Source organism: Corvus moneduloides, chromosome 8 (genome assembly GCF_009650955.1).
Source record: "Corvus moneduloides isolate bCorMon1 chromosome 8, bCorMon1.pri, whole genome shotgun sequence".
Lineage (NCBI taxonomy): Eukaryota > Metazoa > Chordata > Aves > Passeriformes > Corvidae > Corvus > Corvus moneduloides.
In genome coordinates this window covers 7,177,776-7,197,611 of record NC_045483.1, presented here as the reverse complement: position 1 = coordinate 7,197,611, position 19,836 = coordinate 7,177,776, and the positions used below count along the sequence as shown (strand labels likewise).

The 19,836-nt window shown below is 39.3% G+C and overlaps 1 protein-coding gene across 1 annotated transcript in view; it reads right to left on the bottom strand.

Moving 5' to 3' along the window:
- GFRA1 (GDNF family receptor alpha 1) overlaps positions 1–19,836 on the bottom strand; it is a 138,786-nt gene that overhangs the window by 24,748 nt on the left and 94,202 nt on the right. The window contains exons 5-7 of the mRNA XM_032116508.1: positions 13,546–13,655; positions 8,339–8,473; positions 5,111–5,289 (exon numbers count right to left, since the gene is read on the bottom strand). Of these exons, the coding sequence (XP_031972399.1) occupies positions 5,111–5,289; positions 8,339–8,473; positions 13,546–13,655 (424 nt within the window). The remainder of the gene's footprint in view (positions 1–5,110; positions 5,290–8,338; positions 8,474–13,545; positions 13,656–19,836) is intronic.

Here is a 19,836-nt window from a genome sequence, read left to right as displayed (position 1 = left end):
CAAGGATTAACCTCCTGAAACCAATGTCAATGAAATCAACAGTCAAAACAGTATTTGTTGTGGCAAAACAGAATTTCGTTTCGTGCTCCCCAAATTATAAGATTAAAGATGAAACTTTAAGTTAACCCTGGCCATGAGATTTTAATCTGTACACACAAAGCACTCAAGACTTCTTTAGGTAAAAGGGAATTGCCACTAAGGCAAATTAAAAACATTGCTTTTTCAGGCAGAGAAGCTGCCAATAGGTGCTCTCTAAATCACTTGTACCAGCAGGCTGATCCCATTATGTCAGCTAATCCTGGAAATACAGGAGGTAGATTTAAATCTTTTCATACAAAACATTAAGTCTATTTTTTTTTCTTTTCTTTTGGTTCTGGCACAGCATTGAGAATTTTATATTGCTGTCCATCTTTTGCCCCAGGCTGTATCTTTCTGTGTAGTTGCAAGGCCCAGAGGAAGAGGTCCAAGCATGACTTTTCCAAGGGACAGAGCAGGCAGGGCATTTGAAAGAAAGTGCTTCTTTATCACAAACAGTAAAAGTTTACAGGCTGTGTGAAGGGATGGGGAAAAGAAGGTGCCAGGTGTATGGGTGAGTTAATATTGGTGCTCAGGGGATAAAACAAGTTCCCTTTGTCTCTACTCCAGAGCTCCTTCTCAGCAGTTGTGCCATTCCCTCACCTACACACTGCCTGTGCTTCCAGCTTATGTTCACCCACCGCCCAATTACCAGTCCATGGAGATCCATACCTGCTGTGTCCTGATCCTCAGAATGCTACACTGGAGCTTTTAACCCTCTCCAAACATCTACGTAATGCTTTAGAATAATGATATTTAGCACATGGAAAGCAACATTAAGCAGTTATAGAGGGTACTTAAACCACCAGATTAGCAGCTCCCTGCACAGTGCTGGAGGTCTGCACAGACAGATCTACATGGGAAAACAGATTCATTTTCAGCCGGAGTCACGTTTAAATCCTGCTCTCCTCAGAGTACTGTGAGCCCTCTCTCCTGGTTTTGTCCTAAGATTCACCATTATAAATATTTTTTTAAATCACAAGTATCATGTGTATTTTGTGGAAGAATGCAATATGACCGACATGTGCTATAAATACTCACTAATCTTACATGCAAATAGAAAGAATTGACCTATTTAAGGATCTAGATTTCTCTATTCCCATGTTCCCCACAAAATGTTTGATACTTTCAATTTCTGTCTCACGGTTTTTAAATTCTGCTGCTGAGAGCACAACAAACTTTTACATACTGGACTTGTCTTTAGTCCAAAGGACCATGTAGCTCAATTACATGTGTCCACTGCTTCATTCTTCAAAAGCACAAACCCCCTAAATTCTCTTTGAACGCTGAAAATTCAAAGCAACAGCAAGACATAATAAATACAGGAAAACAAAGTATAGAGCTAGCTAACAAGATTTTGATGCATCCATTTACTTAAATGTCTTTAACCATCTTGACTTCTACGATTTTTGTCTTTTGCAAACCATCCTTTAAAATATTACAGAAAACCCAGTGTCAAACTCTTAGTTTTTTATTTATCTCTGCGATGACCCAGGAACAACTGGTCTAATCTAGTCTTATCCATCACTTGAGGTTCACTGCATTATCATCCTTCAGGTCTATCCATCCCTCCCAAATGCAAAAGCAGCCTTTTTTTTGAAGAATACATGGTGTGAGTGCACATCCAAACTCATTCTTTCGTCCCTTTCAAATAATCCAACGTGATGGTTCAGGCAGTGCGGGTAGAACATGAGACTGAAAGACCAGAACCCTTTTTTGACTGGCATACTGAATGCAAGTTATGACTGAAAATGAAAGATTAACATCTCTGTCAGTTAAATAGGAAACACTGGAGTGAAGCTACCAGGAAAAAAGGTACAGTTGGCAATCACTTAATAAAATCTGCCTGCATAAGGTACATGCTGTTGGCATTCATCTTCCCTTTGTTCACAATATTTGATGTTATTTTTAAGTGGTGCTGAGGATCCTTTGCAGGATGTCAAGCACCTCAAATATACTTAAATTTAACATTTTGTGTAAAACTAACTACTATTTACTCTCTGTGTTTAGCAAACTTTGTTAGCAGTCAGGTTTGTAAAAAGAGTTTAGAGGATTCTTGACAAAATTAAGCATCTTCCTGGCAAAGATGGAATACTGATTTATTGAGGGACAGAAAAAAAGAGTATATTACACAATCAGTGCATATGTAAACATAAGGAAAACATATATCAAAAATAAACATTTTGCTGTATCAATTTGAAATAAGAAAATACCCCATAATATGAGAAATGAAAATTCTCATAGCAATGGTAAGTTGAAGTGAAGAACAACTTCTAAACAAAATCACTACAACAAACATTATTTTAAAGTCCAAATCTTCAACAGGTTTTTGAGATAAATACTGAGCACACGTAAACAAAGAATATCTCATATTTTCTTTAAGCATTCACCACCTTTCCAATTCCCAGCTTTGCTTGTGCAGAGGAATATGGCACAGCAACAAAACCATCAGTGCACTCTTGCTCTTATATGACCATTTTGAACAAGTCAGGAAGAGATGTATCAAAAATTGCTCAGTCAGTGACGCTCTTGGCGGATTAGTGCCCTGTATTTTACAGCCCCTGGAGGCTGGGGTTTGCTCATTTCTATGGCATATTATACTAATCAATCACTTCCTGCTCTTTCTTCCTGCATTGTATTTTTAAACCCACTAACTAGAATATGCAGCCCTGTTGCATCTCAATGACCATTTCCTTAGCCCCTCTCTGCCACTGTCTTTTTGTGCTGAGACTGATGCTTGTAATTTGACTTTTCACAGAGTTTAGGTTATACTGCCTTTTACAAACCTTTCAGCTCAGCTGCTAAGCATATAAAAAAGCTTTTGGCTGCACTAGTTCATGTTTTGAAAATACTACAAAGGCATATTTTCATGGGAGGAGAGACTTGGAATGAATACCCTTCTACAAGTGCAATATGAAAACCAGTTCTTTTATAAAATTTGCATTAGGGTTTAAGTGTCACATGCAAAGTGGCACCATACTGTCCAAAAAACATAGGTTTCTTTTTTAAAAATTGTGGGCTTGTTTTGGCTCTGTTCATAAACTACTTTTTGAAAAATGCTTTAAAATATTAGAGCTTTGTTCTTTGTGTTTCAGTTCTGAGAGAAGGAAGCAGTAAGCATAGAATATTGTACTTCAGAGGAATAAAACTGCTTGATTTACATAACTTCAGTGACCTTTTAGTGCAGACCTTATCTATAGTTTCTACCAAACAGCAGAGATCATTTATTTAAAGGAACCTCTTTTCCCTACAGACCTTTACTTCTTGTGCCAAGTACATCAGGAGGGTACACTTGAAGTCATAGCAGAGTTTCAAACCACAGCTGATAAACTCATGTGGGATGTGACTTCAAAATGCCAGAGTAACAGGAGCAAGGACAGAGAAGAATTTAAGTCATTTTCAAAATACAGGAACATCTATTCAGGCTTAAGGAGCATTTGGAAATTGAAGTGAATCCAATGGGATTTGTGGTCACTTGCCATTTCTTCAGTTCTCTATTTATTTTGTGTACTTTGGTAGCATCTGGAGGCCTTACTCTACAGGGGGCTGTACAAACACTGAAGGAAAATGTGATCTCTCCCATAATACAAGTTTTTAATATAACATGAAGTGGCTCAATAATATCCCATCAAGGTCTTTTTCTAAATGCAAGAGATTCCAAGTTTCGTGTTAAAAAGGCTGCGTTTCTTTCAGCATATTCTATTTGGTTAAATGACTATTGCAAATAGCAATATATGCCTCCAACTGTCTCTCTTACCAATAACGTACAAAGCTTAAATAATAGTGAATGCACAGGTATGAAAAACAGAATTAAAAAAAACCAGAAGGACCTAAACTCAGCACCATGTATCATTAACCCCCTATACTTTGTGACTTTGTAATGTCCCTAATGTTGATTCAGATACAATTTTCCAATGCAAAATAAATGCAGGAACTGGAAAAGGATGAAGGAGAGAGAGTAGTGCAGGAAAAATTAAGAAGCAAAACATATCTCTGAGAAATAAAAAGTTTCAAGTTCAGTGCACATGGAAACTTTGACACAGTTTAAGACAAAGAAAAAAAAAGGAATTTTTTTATAGGGAAGTAAAAAATCAATGCTTTAACAGCGGAAAGCCAGAAATCCAGAAAAATTTATCTTGGTATCAGCTGAGACCTTGAAGTTTGGACACTTACATTTGTGTCACATAGCAATTTTCCTTCTGTAAAGACAAAAATAAACAGGACAAGCTGATCTATCCCTGCCTGACCTAATTTTGCATTTAAACCACCAGGAATTTTTATAGCTTGATTCTAATCTGGCCTAAGGTTGTTTTCATTTTACATTTCCTGCTACCTCTTTCCTGCCTTGATTTTGCTGTTGTCTCCTGCCCAAGTCCTTCAATCTTTCAAAGAGCTGCAAAAACTGTCTTCAGCAGTGCCTCTAAATCCAAAATCAATGATCCCCTATCAATAGCCTAATTTAAGTGTCAAAGAAAATCGCTACAGCCACTGGCCAAAATCACATCATGACCTTGACCCCAGTTCTAGAAAGTGCCTGATTCAAAATAGTTTTATCTTTGCCCAGCTTCTTCACCATGTAGTTTGTAGCACCACATGTTCTCTAATATCCAGACCTACTCAGCCAAAAAACCTTCTTGAGTTTAATGCCAATAACGTAAGAAAGAAGGCAGCAGGACATGCTAGCTCACATTAAGGGTTCCCTCTGTATTTGGATTACTCAGGGGATTAAATTAATCTGACATATCCTGGCAGGATGTGGAGAGTGCCACATTCATATTCAAACCTGTGATAAGAAATTAAATACCATCCCCTGTTTCTGAGTCAGCAACTGGCAGTAAAGTCCACTTTGAGATAAGCAAATTTCTGATTTAAAATAAGAGTGTCTGATATCTCACGATATATGCAGCTTTTAACCATGGGAATAAACAGATATTCCAATTTAGGCAGGCATCTACTTAGGCAGTGGGAGACTACTCTACAGGTATCTATGAAAAACTTTCATTTTTGCACAACAACAACTACAAAACTCTCTTACCTGCAGGTTTGCACATGCTGGTGAATCATTGTGGGAGGGTATTTCATTGTTGGTGGTCTCTGACCCTGTGTTTTTGAGTCTGGAAGCTGTCGTAGTTGTGGCTGTAGTGGTCTGTACTGGTAAGATTGGCTGCCAGACATTCACATCAGTGCCATTGCCAAAGGCCTGAATTGCATTTTCTGTGAAAATAAATTACAGGCAATTTTCTATTTCTAAAAAAAAAAGGCAAAAAGCAGAACTGAGTTGTTTTTTATTACCATTATAATAATTATTACATTTAAAATATGTATTTAAAGAAACTCAATTTTATGCTGAAAAATGTGTTTTATTTTTGAACTGATTAGAAACGTGAACTGAAAATCTGGGGTCACGTAATTCTTTGGTGCAGCCTCTTCTTCGTAAACATTTCCAGTAATTCTTGACTGAAGCTTTAGGACTTACCATAATCATATTTGTTACCATCCAAAGGACTCAAAAATTTACTTTCAAGATTTAAAATACAGTTTGAATGTCACGTCCTAATTCAGGCAGGTAATGTTATATAGCAAACTAAAAACAGAGAACAGGATAAATATTTATTTCTACAGCTTGGTGTAATAAAACTAATATGCCTATAACTACAAAATAGTTTAACTGAGGCAATCTTTTCCTTACCATTTTCAATCAAAATCTGCATAGTTGGGTGAGGGAAACATGGTTAAACTAAAACTTCAGAATATAAAAGTTAAAAAGCTTATCACAGTTTCACAGGATTAAAGAGTGTGTTTACAGCAAGAGTAAATTGGTTGGAGTTTTTTATAAACAAATAGAAAAACAGTTCTTAATCAGGTCTTTGGGGATTCACAAGGATTTGGGGATTTCTTATTTCAAATTCTTTGTACAAGAAATCAAACAATTTCACTGGGGACTAACATGTGGAAGTTATTAACACTTCTTCTCAGTGGCATTCCTTCCCTTATAAAATAATTTACATGTAATTTTCTTCTGAAAAAGATGTATTTTCTTCTGATATTAGTTCTTAGAACTCCAGCATGCAAAGAGAAGAACTTGTAAAAAGCACTAGAATGAGCTGCATTAATGGAGACAAAGGGAGAAGACGGATATGAAAAGTTTTCTTGTGTTTCCCTGAATAAGGCAATATAAAAAGCAGTTATTTCCTAAATTCACAGTAACTCTTTGTTTCCACTGTTGCAAGAAGGGTCACAGAAATACCTGCAATCCTTCCAGTTTTCAAAGTAACAACTGGCCTTTGAAATTAGTCTTCTTCAATTATTTCATACAATCACACTCGATGATCCTTATGAGTCTCTTCCAACTTGAGATATTCTATGACAGAATCACAGAATTGTTTGGGTTGAAGGGACCTTTCAAGGTCCTCTTGTCCAACCGCCCTGTAATGAGCAACTTCAACTTGATCATTATTGTAAATGCCCCAAATAACAGGTTCATTTTCCTTTTTGTAGGGGAAATATACTTTAGTGAAACAGACCAGCAAGAAATTCCTAGTTTCTTCCCATCATAGAAAAAGAAGTTTTTGTGTTGTTTAAAAGAAGTGGGAAGGATTTTAATGACATTTTCTCCAGGCAGTGGAAGGCCCACTAATGAAAATAAAATTTTCTAAAAATTGCCCTTCTATGTGAAAGACAAAGCTTCATATAAAATCCAGAAACAACTTTAATTTCTTCCTGAAGAAGACATATCTTGCAGCTTGGATGACATAATTTGTCTCACAGTAACCTCCAATGTCTTTGATTTGTCTTCATTAATGCTTTTGTACTGATGGCAAAAGAAAGGACAAGGAATCGCTCTGTCTTTATGTTCTAGAAGGAACCTGTAACACTCTAGAAATGATTACATTCACAAATGAATAAAATCTGAGGTATTGCAATAGATATAAATGGCAACCACCATTAGGCTTGAAGAAGGTCTGATGGCATATTGTTAAATTTTACCCCTTGTAGTTTTGAACTCTTTTCTCTTTTTCTTTTGTTAAATGATCTTGCGTAATTGATTTGTTCTTCCAAAGCTTAACAAATAGTGTATCACAGAGCAACTCAGGTTTTTATGTACAAAACTCCCTATGTCTTCACTACAATGCTGCCTCTTCAGAATCTACCAATGGGGATTTTCAGAATCTCTACTAAAATACTGAACACTGTATTAGCATCAGCTCAAGTTTGTAGGGCTGGATGGGCCAGTCTAGATCACTGAGTTAATCTACTGTTTTTGAGAAAAGCAGTGATGTCTGCTTCTTTGCATAAGCTGATGAAATATGACTTTTAAAACCACTTTTACCCTCAAAACTCCTGCTGGAAGCCTATTTCTTAACTTTAGTCTGATGGTTAAAAATTTTTCAATTTTGAGCCTAAATATGTATGGTCAATATCTGCATTTTTGATCTTATGCCAATGCTGTCCTGCAGGTGAAGCAATCCCTTCCCCTCCCTGGGCTTGCCCCTCTAATGCAATTTCAGAGGACAATCACGTATCCTTTCAACTTCTGTTCTGCTAGACTAGGGAAGCCAAGCTCTTTCGGTCTCCTCATCTATCTGAAATTAAAACTCTGATGCACACTCCACATCATCCAATTATGCTGCTCCAGGCAGACAGGAAATTTGAAAAGAGAACCTGCCAAAATTGACTCCACTGAGCCATTCTGAAATTTGTAATAGTCCCTAATTTGGAAGTGAGTCCGACAGGAAAAAAAAAATCAATAATTTAACAAAATCTTTACAATAGTTACTATCCAAGCTTGTGTTAAAACCAGGCATCTGAGATCAAATATCCTAAAAAAAAGGAAGTTGGCTGTAAATTGCAAGCACAATCAAATTTATACTTACTTATGGCAAATCCTTCATATCCTAAACTACATGTCTTTTTTATATAAAGTTCTTAAATTATACAGAAACCCCTCAGGTGTTGCAATTTCGTGATAAAGATGCTGCCTGACTGTTACGGTCCAAATATGACCTGTGATGTAAACGTATTTCAGTACCAAACAACTTTGGATTTTGATTTTTTTTCCGAGAGCTTCTCATGTTTGCCATCTTGGCCATAAACCACAGTATCAGGCACACTTGCTCGTTCTTTTAATTTTTACACCTACAACAGAACCACGCTCAACAAAGTGCAAAGTGATGGCCTTGATGTATCATAACACACTTAAGCAGTAAAGGAATTATAGAAAACATCCTGAAACACATTAAAAGACATCTAATTTTCTACTCACTAAGGCATATGTTGTCCTTGAAGAAATTCAGAAATTTCCGGCATTCTTCTATGTCGTTGCCGCTGTTGCTGCAGTCGCACCACGGGGCCACGCTGAGGCTGCTGGAGTCGATGTAGTTTGGTGTCATCACGGTGCCTGTCAACAGAGTGAAGCACAGCACTGTGAGCCACCTTTGCACTGGAACATTCCTTCCACCCTAAGATGGCACACAGCCCTTGTTAAGTCATGTATTCGGGGCTGGATTCACAACACAGACCCACAGCAGGGCTCTGACCTCCAGATTTAACAGTTCCTGGCTGCTCTCACCCTCTGACACCCAGCCCTGTGCCATATTTCACACCCTCTGTGGTCTGAATGCAATCACTTTAGGGACTGTAACATGAATCACACATTAAAGACACGTTTCTTCCCTCCAAAAAGGATTCCCACAGAGAGCTGCATCAGCAGAACTGACAGGTAGAAAGCCGTGGCAGAAGGGAGGGAGGGGTTGGGAGAGGGTGAGCACCTCTTTAAAGGGCTTTGCTGCCAGATCAAACACACGTGGACTGTATCCTTAAAGCTGCACTTAAAACGCGGATTTTCCTTCCTCGCTTGTGTTTTTTCTGGTTTTAATTCTAGCTGAAAATAAATGGCAGAGACCAGGTACCCAGACCTGTGCTTCCTCCTCAAGTCTGCAGCCAGACTGAAAAACCATTTCTGAAATGCATGATCGAGGAGAATGCTGGTCATGCTGAGGGGAGCCCTACTATGTCTTGGAGCATGGTTAACCCCAGGGTGCTCATGAGGGACCTGCCAGCAGCCTGGGTTATGGTGATGAACAGAACAAAAACCAGCAAGCATGAAAAGGTACAGCAGATTCTCTGCAGGTAATAAATTACTATTAATCCTGATATCTCACTACTTCTTCAGTACAGTGATTATTTCCTAAACATTGTCAACAGCTTTCCAACCACAGGGTGACTTTAACTGCTACAAATTCTTGGGTAAATATTCTCCCATTTATATGTCAACTCAAGGCAACCAAGAATGAAATTAAACCAAAGAAGGCATTTTGTGTCCTAAAAGATGTACAGCAACTGTGCATTTCTCATCTGGATCAGGAAACTGTTGTATGATGAGCATTTGCTCAAGACAGCAATCTCACTGAAGGCATCACCCCAGCAGGTCACATATTTCAAACTTTCCACAGGATTGAGAAGTTTGAAACTTTATTTTATTTGTCTGACCAAAAGGGAAAAATTAAATAAAAACGGGAAGATATTCCAGACCTGAACAGCTGCCAGCTGCTTCAGGGAACATGTTCCTCACTTGATAATCTGCAATTCTAGGACAGGTCATATATCTTGAGGAAATGTGATCACATCTCCTCAAAACTGACATCAAAGTAGTCATTAAGAAGATGGAAGAGATGAAGGACAAATGTTAGAGACCCAAAGTGTACACTAGGAGAGAAAATTTGGTGCATAGGTCTGGGGTCCAAGAATCTGCAATAATAGACGGGAAGGGGCTATCAAACTCCAAGCTAAAAAAAGAAACATTAGAAATAACACAAATCACAGAGTGACGTCTAATAGCCTTTCTGTCACCAGGCAGTGCTGGGAAATGAACAAATCAACATGCAAACTGCTTCATATGTGACATGGGAGACAAAGGAGAATAGGCACTACGGCTGGCCTGAGAAAGACAGAAATGGATGTGAAAATGAATGTGGTCCCATTGTGAAATTCCCAAAAAGCATCTTTTGTCTTGTTTTGGGGTGTTCTTAAATTTGACTATAATCCCATACTTTTGTCTACTTGCAGCATTTAACAGGTAGTTGGACTAATACTTGCTCAAATTCTACATGAGATTAGTACATGAGTAAACAGCATGGTTCAAATTTCATTAAATGGAGGTACAGAATTTAGTAAAATAGGGAAATATAATTTGCATTATTAATGAAAACTGGACAGTAGATAAATAAGAAGAGGAATGATATTAAATTAAAATAAAACACATTAAAATGTCTCTCCCTCATCCATTTGATGGTTCAGAACACTATTTTAGCCTTGCAACATGATCTGAAAAGAAGTGAAAGAAAGTGAGAATCAAGAGGATTTTGCAAATGGAAACAGTAGGCTGAAAAAAACTTCTAATTAGAAAATGCTTAGTGAAGGGTTAAAAAACAAAAAGGTATTAAGGAAATTAAAAAGGTCACTGAGGTAAGACTGTCTTATCACAAAGAGGTAATAAGGTAATTAAAATGGGTTAAGACAGGGGTTAAAAGTGTAACAGACACCAAGGTACAATTAGGGTTGATGAATACAGGAAAGACAGGACAAGGAAAGTGTGTACACAGCACACAAACTGTGCATCCAGCAAAAACAGAGTGGCTGAAAGAGCAGCTAGTAGAAAATCAGTCTGTCATTTAAACCTGGGGGCAGATGTGAACCCAAGCGGATTATATGCTTGCTTTCCTGGGGTGGATGCTCTTTTTTCCCTGCAATTGTGTGTGCTCTTCCCTTCCCCCCTCCCCACTGGCTGGCATCTTGGAAATTCTGCTGATGGACACTAAGAGATCAGAGAAACCATGGTGGCTGGCAGGAAAATAGGACATGTTTGGTTTTCTGAACTCTAGGTATCGAACAGCTCTGTGATGGTCTCAAAAGTCAGCAGTCAGACCTCCTCATTTTAGACAAAAGTAGAGCTGGCCTAAACACAGCCAAGAGGTTGCTCAAATTAGGGTGAATTAATAAGGAGATGGATGGGGCATCTAAGAGAAGGGGCAAATGGCCAAAGTTTCTTTGGCCCAAAGCAACTCCAGCTTATTCACACAAACTCTCATGGAATTCCTGGGAATTCCAGGGGACTTGGATGGATTTTGCTCAAGACAAGGGAAAATGTGCCAGACAGTGAATGCTAAAGCAGATCTTGAAGTCAGCAGTTAGAGCAAACCTTAATTGATGTGGAAGTGCAGAAGGTCCAGATGCTGTAGTGAGGCTGTAACCAAAGCACTGACTCAAACATGGCTACCCACAGTCTCCTTTTACATTTAATAATTTTTTATATTTTTCTGTTAATTAAAAATATGTATTCATTTATCCCTATACTACAAGGAGCCTAAAGCAATGAATTGAAGTTTTCAAAATTCCTGTGAAGTGTACATATCTTTGATGCAAACATTAAAGCAGCCCCTACAGATCATTCTCCATTTAATTGATAAAGCATCTCGTATGAAAACTGTGCCCAGCTCTATTTCCATTGAAGATTTTAGGTGGGATTCCACTAACTTCAGTGAAGTTAACTCTCATTTACATGCCTGTATATGAGGAGAGACTCACATTCACTATACCTTCCATAGAGAAGCCTCAATTTCCTGAACAAACTCTGTGGAGGTGCAATTTTTGCTACATTTAATGAAATGGCTGAACAAGATAATATTTTATTTTAATGATCAATATTTTATCTTAATTAAAAGGAGATCCTGAAGGTGCGATGGATGAATGGATCTGTAGCAGCTTCTTACCCACAATCTGACTCTTCTTCTTGTGTTTTATATCTACTAAGCAGACATTTGAAAGATTATACCTCTGATTTCTGCCTTACTCCATTTTCATATCAGATTGGTATCAGAAGCAGGAATTTACTGCTTCAGCACAAGAAACATTTTGGTAATCTCTTGGTTTAAAAGAATTAATACAAAGAAGTAAAACTCTTGTAACACCAGTCAGCTCCTCTTTTCCATGTCTCTAGGGGCTAGCAGGAAGGAAGAAAAATGTGTATTTCTCCCTTTGAAAACTAGATCTCCTTTTGATTTGAACTCCTTAGGCACCCATTCCACATTTCTGATGTGTGACAACAGCATGGTCATCCCCACTAACACAAAAACTCCTCACAAGAGGAACTGGGTCATCTTTGGGGTTAAACTGAAAAATGAAACCGACAAAACGGCCAGCAAAATTCACCAGGTCCAGCAAGAACTTCTTGGCAGCTCTTACCCAGAAGTATCTGTTAGTAACAGTTACTCCTTGCCAGCAGCCAGACTTCTTAATCTCATTGACAAGATCAGATTTCAAGGCTATTCAATTCTCTGTTTCAGAGTCAAATGACAGTCTGTCATAACTGTTCAGATGTTATACCCTTTCCATACTGTCTTAATCTCTTCAGTGGTAGAAGAATATCCTTTGAAGCCATCACATCTCATTTTACCCATTGCCACATGGACTTACCTCACTTGTTAGCTGCTAGAGTAATAAGAATGGTAACAATAAGCCACTGAGTATAGCTTTCAGTCATTTTTCAGCAAACCCAACCTATTTTAGAAATATTTTCATTTCAATATCATCTCCAGAGACATTTATTTAACAGCAGGATCAGCTTCAGGGCCTGAGCTGGCACCTTCATGCCCAACAGAAGGGGATATTACTGCACTGTGGCAGGTGCAGGCTGTAAGCTTAAAAACATCTGATCTGGTGGCCTTTCAAATTTGTTTGTTTCAGAGTTTTGACATTCACTTATTATTTATGGCCCAACTATGATATTTCTACAACACGTTCAGCTTCTTGACATGTTATTTCTCTTTCAGGAATCAAATACTGAGCGTGGCATGTGGAATCTGGCTTCCATAAAGGCATCCTTGTGCCTGTTGACACTCAGGAAAGTGACAACAAACAAAAACAACTACGTTGGGGAGGGAAGAGGATTTCAGATTTGGTCTCAGTTCATCTCATTGACAGGCACTTCTGAAAACACTGTGGACAAGAGTGGACAGAGGGATATCAGGGAAAAAATAGCAGGTGGAATTGATAAAAGGCTGGATTGTTCTATTGTTACATACCTCAAATTCAGGTATCTTTCTCTGAAGGTGTTCATCCCAACCTGTGATGACAGCTGCAAAATCAACCAAGCTGCACTTCCACTTGTTAACTTCCTACTCCTCTGTCCTACATTCAACCATCTTAATAAGCTTTACTTTTTTTAAGCTTGAATTTACTTCAAATTCAAGCACCTTTCTCTCCTTATCTTCCATCCTTAATTTTCTTGTAATGTACAAACTTACCCCAAGAATCTCTGTAAGGCTAAACAGGGCCAGTACATGTAGGTGGAGAAACTGGCCTAGTATCATATCATACAGTATTATATTCCAGTTTTTATTTCACATGGGCCTTCAAAATGCAGTTTGGGATTTTTTCTCATGAACAAGCCTCCACCCTTCCCTGCCCTCTTACCAATAAGCCCCGAGTAAGCAAGAAGGCAGTCAGCATAGTTCTCCTTCAGACAACTACTAACAGAGCGTGACTCAGGCTGGCAGTTTGTGAAGAAATCTGCAAGGCGAGATCTGCAACAGGAAGAAAAATGTGTATCTTTAAAAATCAAGCCTGAAGGCATTCTTACCTTTTACACTCTCTATTTTTGGACAAGGCTTAATATTCTTTAACTTAAATGCATATTGGACACATCTCAGCCATTGAGAGTCTCTTTCTAACATGCATCTCTTTCCAGAATCTATTTTTGAAGTCAGAACAAAAAAGTGTAAGCAAACAGTAAAAAAGGAACAGAACAACAGGGAAATGCCTGCCCTTTAGTAAAAGAAATGTTCTGCATTTTCATGCCAGGAAAAAAAGACAAAGAGTTATTTTATCATACGAGGAGTCATTTTGCCTGGATCTGAACTCTAACTGGAGTCTTTTACCCAGAACACAGTGTCTGCTGTTTTACTGATTACACAAAACTGTATGTTTGTGCTCACAGAGTAAGCAAGACTCATTGCAAGACTTGAAGCAGGACCTGCTTTGGTGCTGCCCTGAGTTTCCAGAGAGTGGGATCACCCCTGCTCTGGACTGGTGTGCAGGAGCAGCTGGCTGAAGTGGGGCAGCAGGCAGGACCAGTTGGCATGGTCTCCTTGGCCCCCCAGAGCCATGGCACTGAGAATCTATTTGTTCTCATAAAATGTACATTCATCCAAAGTCCAGAGTATTGACTCCAGGGCTGAGAGGAAAGGAAAGTGTGCTCTGCATTGAGTGCTGCTGCTGAGTGGCCACGTTATCTTCACTTACCTCATTCTGCCCATGACCAAGGAGGGGAGAGCACTGATTACATACAGGAGGTGCTTTAAGACCAGAGTGAAGCTGTATTGTGATCAACTGAATACTACTATGTTGGAAAATAAAAGGACTAATACACACGGTCTCTTCTGGTTATTTGTGACTTAAAGGCCAAGTAATGCTCCCATTCAGGTCTGTAATATTTGCGAGGCATTGATGAGGTGAGGCAAGGTCCCACATCCTACAGGCGCTCCCCTGCTCAGCTTAGCCTTATAATCTTGGAGTAGCGACTTTTGTTTATTTACAAAGTGTTATTTAGACCTTTATCTGCATGGAAAAAAAAAAAAAAATCACCTCCCTACTTCAATCTTCTCTTCTGTGAAATAGGTATAAAAATGTTCCTTTTCATCTGACAACCCACAGTAATGTCTCAGGATCAGATGCTTAATATCTTTGCAAAGCCCTCCCAAAATCAGAATAGTACAATCTATTAATTTTCATCACTGCTCCAGCATTATGCAGGTTTGCAATATAAATGCACTTTTTCAGTTTTGCAACAGCCCTACAAAAGTTAGCAGAAACAAGTGATTTGCAAGTGATTTACTTTATTTGTTTACATGCTCCAGAGACTCATTATCTTTGTTTGCTTTATTGTTTTACCTACCCCGGAATGGGACTGGATACACATCATTAATTGACCTGAAAGTAACGATGGGCAAACATCAAAAGGTTCAGAGGCTTAGTTTGAGAAAGCATCCTATAAATAAACTCCATGCAACCTATACCTGAATTTATGGGAGCTGTTCTGATGGCCTTATTTCAGTTCCATCTCTCGCTAACTGTACTGACACCAGCAAATCCATGGTTGCCTTCAAGTCACAGTCAACTCTTAAGCTTCTCATTCCCTCTCTTGCCTTATTTAACCACTTAACCTTGAGATGAAAATCTGTACCCACTTGCCTTTAATAGCTTTAAAAAGTCAATCTCTCTACCGAGCCTTCAGGATGCCCTACTGCCCTATGTGTATGTGTACATAAACTTCTAAATTCACATAAACCCCCTACTTAGCTGGTGAATATAGACTGTACCTACCAGGAGACAAGCTGAGAAGAAATGGGTCTCAAGGTATGGGAAGAGATAAATAGCAGCACCATGAAGAAAGTCTGGGAAAGGAAACCCTCTGTCACTGCAGTGATTCCTCTCTTTGTCAGTAATTAAGATAGTGGCTCAAATCCAGCTTTTGGATCAATTGGGAACAAAGACAGTTGACAGTTTCAAAGGATTTTTCTAATTCTACTAATACCTGGATGAAGTCAGGTTCAGAACAGAATAGAGCCTATTACACCTATCTAGTATGAAAAACCTCTGCCATGTATAAACAGAAGGGCAAGCCTTCTGTATATACAGTATTCTTGCATTTCTAAAACAAAGTAGCTCCTCAGATCTAAATTTCATTACTTATGTGACCACAAATAAATCTTTTTGGCAGTGGAATTATACAATCAGCGTCTCGATAATCATGAAAACACTTCTTGCAATCATTTCATTCTTCTTAAATGTCCAGCTCTCCCTTAGGTTATTAGATGCATTGGTCCAGAGATCATTTAATACACTCCTCTTCTCTAAATGTTTTTAAGGACTGATAACTATGGAATAACACCAGTCATTTACTACCCAGCCTGCTTAAAGAACTTATTTGTTGTTCCTAAAGGAGGTTAAAAATAGCTCTGCTGATCTCTTTTGCATACAGCTTGATTTCCATGTGAATTTCTGAAGAATTTTTTGCGGTCATAAAAAGTAATGATGTGACAACACTGCACATTTCAGTTTTTGTAAGTCAAATATAGTTCAGATAGCTCTGGTCTGAGCATTACTGGACATTATCACACACTCCTTCCCTAGCAAGTCATCCAAACTTCACACAATCCAAGCTCTCACCCTCTCCTGAGCTGTTAACTACACCTGATACTCATGTGGATTCATTTGTACAGGAGATAAATTTAAGGCCAGAAAATAAAACCAGAGACCTCCATCTGCCATAAAATACTCCAATACTTTCAGTGCAGATCTGCTGATTAACACCCACTGAAGATGTAGCCCGAAACATTTCCAGTCGACTGGCAGTGAGGAAAGTGTGCTCATCAGTGAACACCAAAACAGCGGTACTGCTATTTGTCTAGAGAGAAAGACAAATTAGCCTAATGAGAACCATTAATCCTAAAGTATTGCACATGAATATTAAGAACTGTTTGGGTAAAAGAGACAATGCTTTTAGGGATGTGGAATCAGAGCAACCTGATAATAGCAGCCCTATAAAAAATAGGCACACGGTGTTAACTCAGTGCTCCTTCAGCAGGAGGCAACTTGGTAGGCACTTCAGTAGGTGGCAAGTTGGGAGTTTCTAAGCCATGACTGAGCAGTTTTGTTATCTAGAGAACAAACAGAGCTTGCCACACGCACCTTCAGGTGTGCACAGTTTTACATCTGCAATGTATACCGACATATCTCACTGCTGGAGAGAGAAAGACAGGCAGTTTTATATTGTTCATACCACGTACCAGGACCACATTTAAAAGGAACTATTAATTTCTTTTTCTGTCACAAAATCCTCATTGTGCACAGCAGCATTTATGATTTCTTCCCTTTTCCTTGCATAAATAAGGGGTACTACCCAGAAATCTTTCTCCCAGGAAGAGTTAGAAAGGAAAAAAAAAAAAATCTCTTTGTAGGGCAGAAACTGCACAAATTAAATTAGTCCTATCTTAGCCCTGGAAAACCTGCAGATGTTCTGAAGAGCTTACTTTAAATATTTTGTATACCACTAGCTGGAAAAATAAGAATAATCCCATAATCCCATAGGCAAATTCAAAGAAAATCTGCTCAAACAACAAACAGCCTTTCTGAAAAGAAAAAATCCCAAACCTGCTATTCTCTAATGCTTTGTATTAGTACCAGTAAAATAATTTGTAATAGTTAAAAATACAAAGGAAGCAAAGTTAATTTGCTTTCCTTATGATAGTGTCTCTTCAAACACTCAGCTGGATAAATCAAAACTTTCATATTTTGCTTACAAATAAGCTTTGTTAATAGCAGTATTGTATTTAATCTGCATATAATTTTTGAGGCAATTTAATTTTATATTAGCACAGCCCGTTGCATAGGTAACATTGATTAGATTTTCATTACTTTTTATTCTCAAGGTTTTGTGAAAGTTCTTTGATGTCCTGAAGTTATCTTTGATATTTATCAGTGCTCCCTCTTTAAGGCTGGTCAATTCAGCTTTAGCATTGGTGCAATACTTAAAAGTATGATATAAATTGTGAAGTTGCAGAAAACTTTTATACTTTTTAGTTTGGATTGGGTGCAAATCATGGCCTATCAGAAAGCAACTCTCTGAGTCAGAATCCTCCCCAAGAAGTACCCACATTGCTGGGATGGCAGGTGTTGATTGCTCTGCTTTTTTTCTCTCTGACTGTACTGATGGTACATAAGGGCTGAGCCCCTGAGGAGAGAAATGTCTCCACCTTGCCTTGGCACTGGTGATGTTCAGACCAAGCAAGACACTGAACCCAGGTCTCCTGCTGGCTGCACACATATTAAGTTGTGATGTCCAAGAGAGTGGTTACAACCACTCACCCTGGTGGGAATGCAGAGAGCAACAGCTGTCCTGTGCCACACCTCAGGGATGTCAGGGGAAGTCTGGGCATGCTCACTGCCACCTCTCCTTACATTGCTGCTTGTGTTTAGGCATCTATTTATAGCAGTAACTTAAAGAGTACGTAAATGCGAGAGCTGAGAGACTGGGGTGACTACGCTAATTAGTCAAAGCTGCTCCAGCGTCTAGACACCATTTGGAATTGCAGTCACGTAAGGGAAGTGCTGCATCAATATTCAAAACAGAAAAGAAGTATAAATCCAGCACTGAAAAAAGCAAGACTAAGTCAATGAATGTGTGTCATAGTGATAAACGGCACCATTACAGAAAAAACAAGTCAAAACACTTGTTCCTGTTTTGTGGGGGTCTACTGCAGTGTCCTACTCTGGCTGCAAATAGCACCCATACAGCTGGGGTGGTGCTGCTTCTGCTGGGATGCAAGAATGGCAGGAGGGGTTGGTGTGTGGCCAAACTGATGGCTTCATTGTTGGAGAAGCATTTCATTTTCCCTTTCATAAACAGTGAGAAAATGAGGCAAAGGCCACATAAGTAACTCTTTCAACCAGTGGGACAAAAAAAGCCTCAGAAGAGCTCCGTAACAAGAGACGACTCTCCCTGCATAAAGTAGCTTTGATCCATCTTTTTTTTCATTAAAGGACACTAGAGCTGTGTAATATTAATAAATCTCACACCTCCTTAGCTGTCTACACACACTATTGAGCACCTGTGAGCAACTACAAATTTTGACATTTTTATCTAAGAGGTCACTTTCCCATGTGTTTATTACAGAGCAACCCTGCTAAATTTTTCCAACAAAAAGGTTGGTTTCTGTTTGGTTGCTACCCTCCTTCTCAAACAATGACAGTGTCCAGGCTCTGAGGGCACTTATGATCCTGCCAACCCCTGGGGCTTCCCCCACCCAGTTTGTGACCCAGGACCCCATTCAGCCCCTGCCCCAGTGGTCCTGTAGGACCTCAGTCTCTATTCCACCCCCCCCCCCCCCAGTCCTGCCCTGCCTACTCAGCCATGGTCCCTAATGAGCCAGGTCTGCTACAGGGGATGTCCCAGTCTGTCCCCAGGGAGATGCCCCATGCCTGGGACTGCCCTGCTCCCGAGCCTGAAAGGTTCTGTCCTGCCCATCCCTGGAGTCCCCATGAGCCCCAGGAAGCCCCCACCCCATGCTGCACCCTGACACCTAGCTCAGCATTTGTACCTTTTGGGGAGTGGGAAGGGTAAAAAGTAGATTTCTGATGGCAAACCATTTGCCTCCCAAGACCTGAATATTGAAGGCAGTTTCTCTCACATGAGCTAATCCAAATCTTTTCCAACACTGGCAGAAACCATTACAGGATTTTAGACCCAAACACCATCTACTAAGTGAAAGAATCTGGTTTTTATCAGGTTTTGCTGCTGTTTTATTATTTTAAATGACTGGAAGCCTAAACCCAAGCAAATATTTGATTCTGGATTCAATTATCTCTAAAAACTGTGTTGTTCATCTGGTACCAAAATATGGACAATCCCCAGTTACACAGAGGCAGCCTATTTGGATTGTGGGATAACTAGACACAGGATCAAACAGCAGGGACCACACAAGATTCATTGAGATGCCTTCTAGCAGCACGAGGGCTTGCTCAGAGCATCAGGCCCAGGCACAAAGCCCACCAAGGCTGGTCCCTCCAGAGCACCCACACTCAACCCAGCTCGCTGTCTGTGCCATGTCCCCACACACTTGCCAGCAATTAGTTACTGCTCAGGCTTCTTGTTTACCAGGGGCCTCCTGGACATCTAATACCGCATAAAATGGAGATCTAACTCTT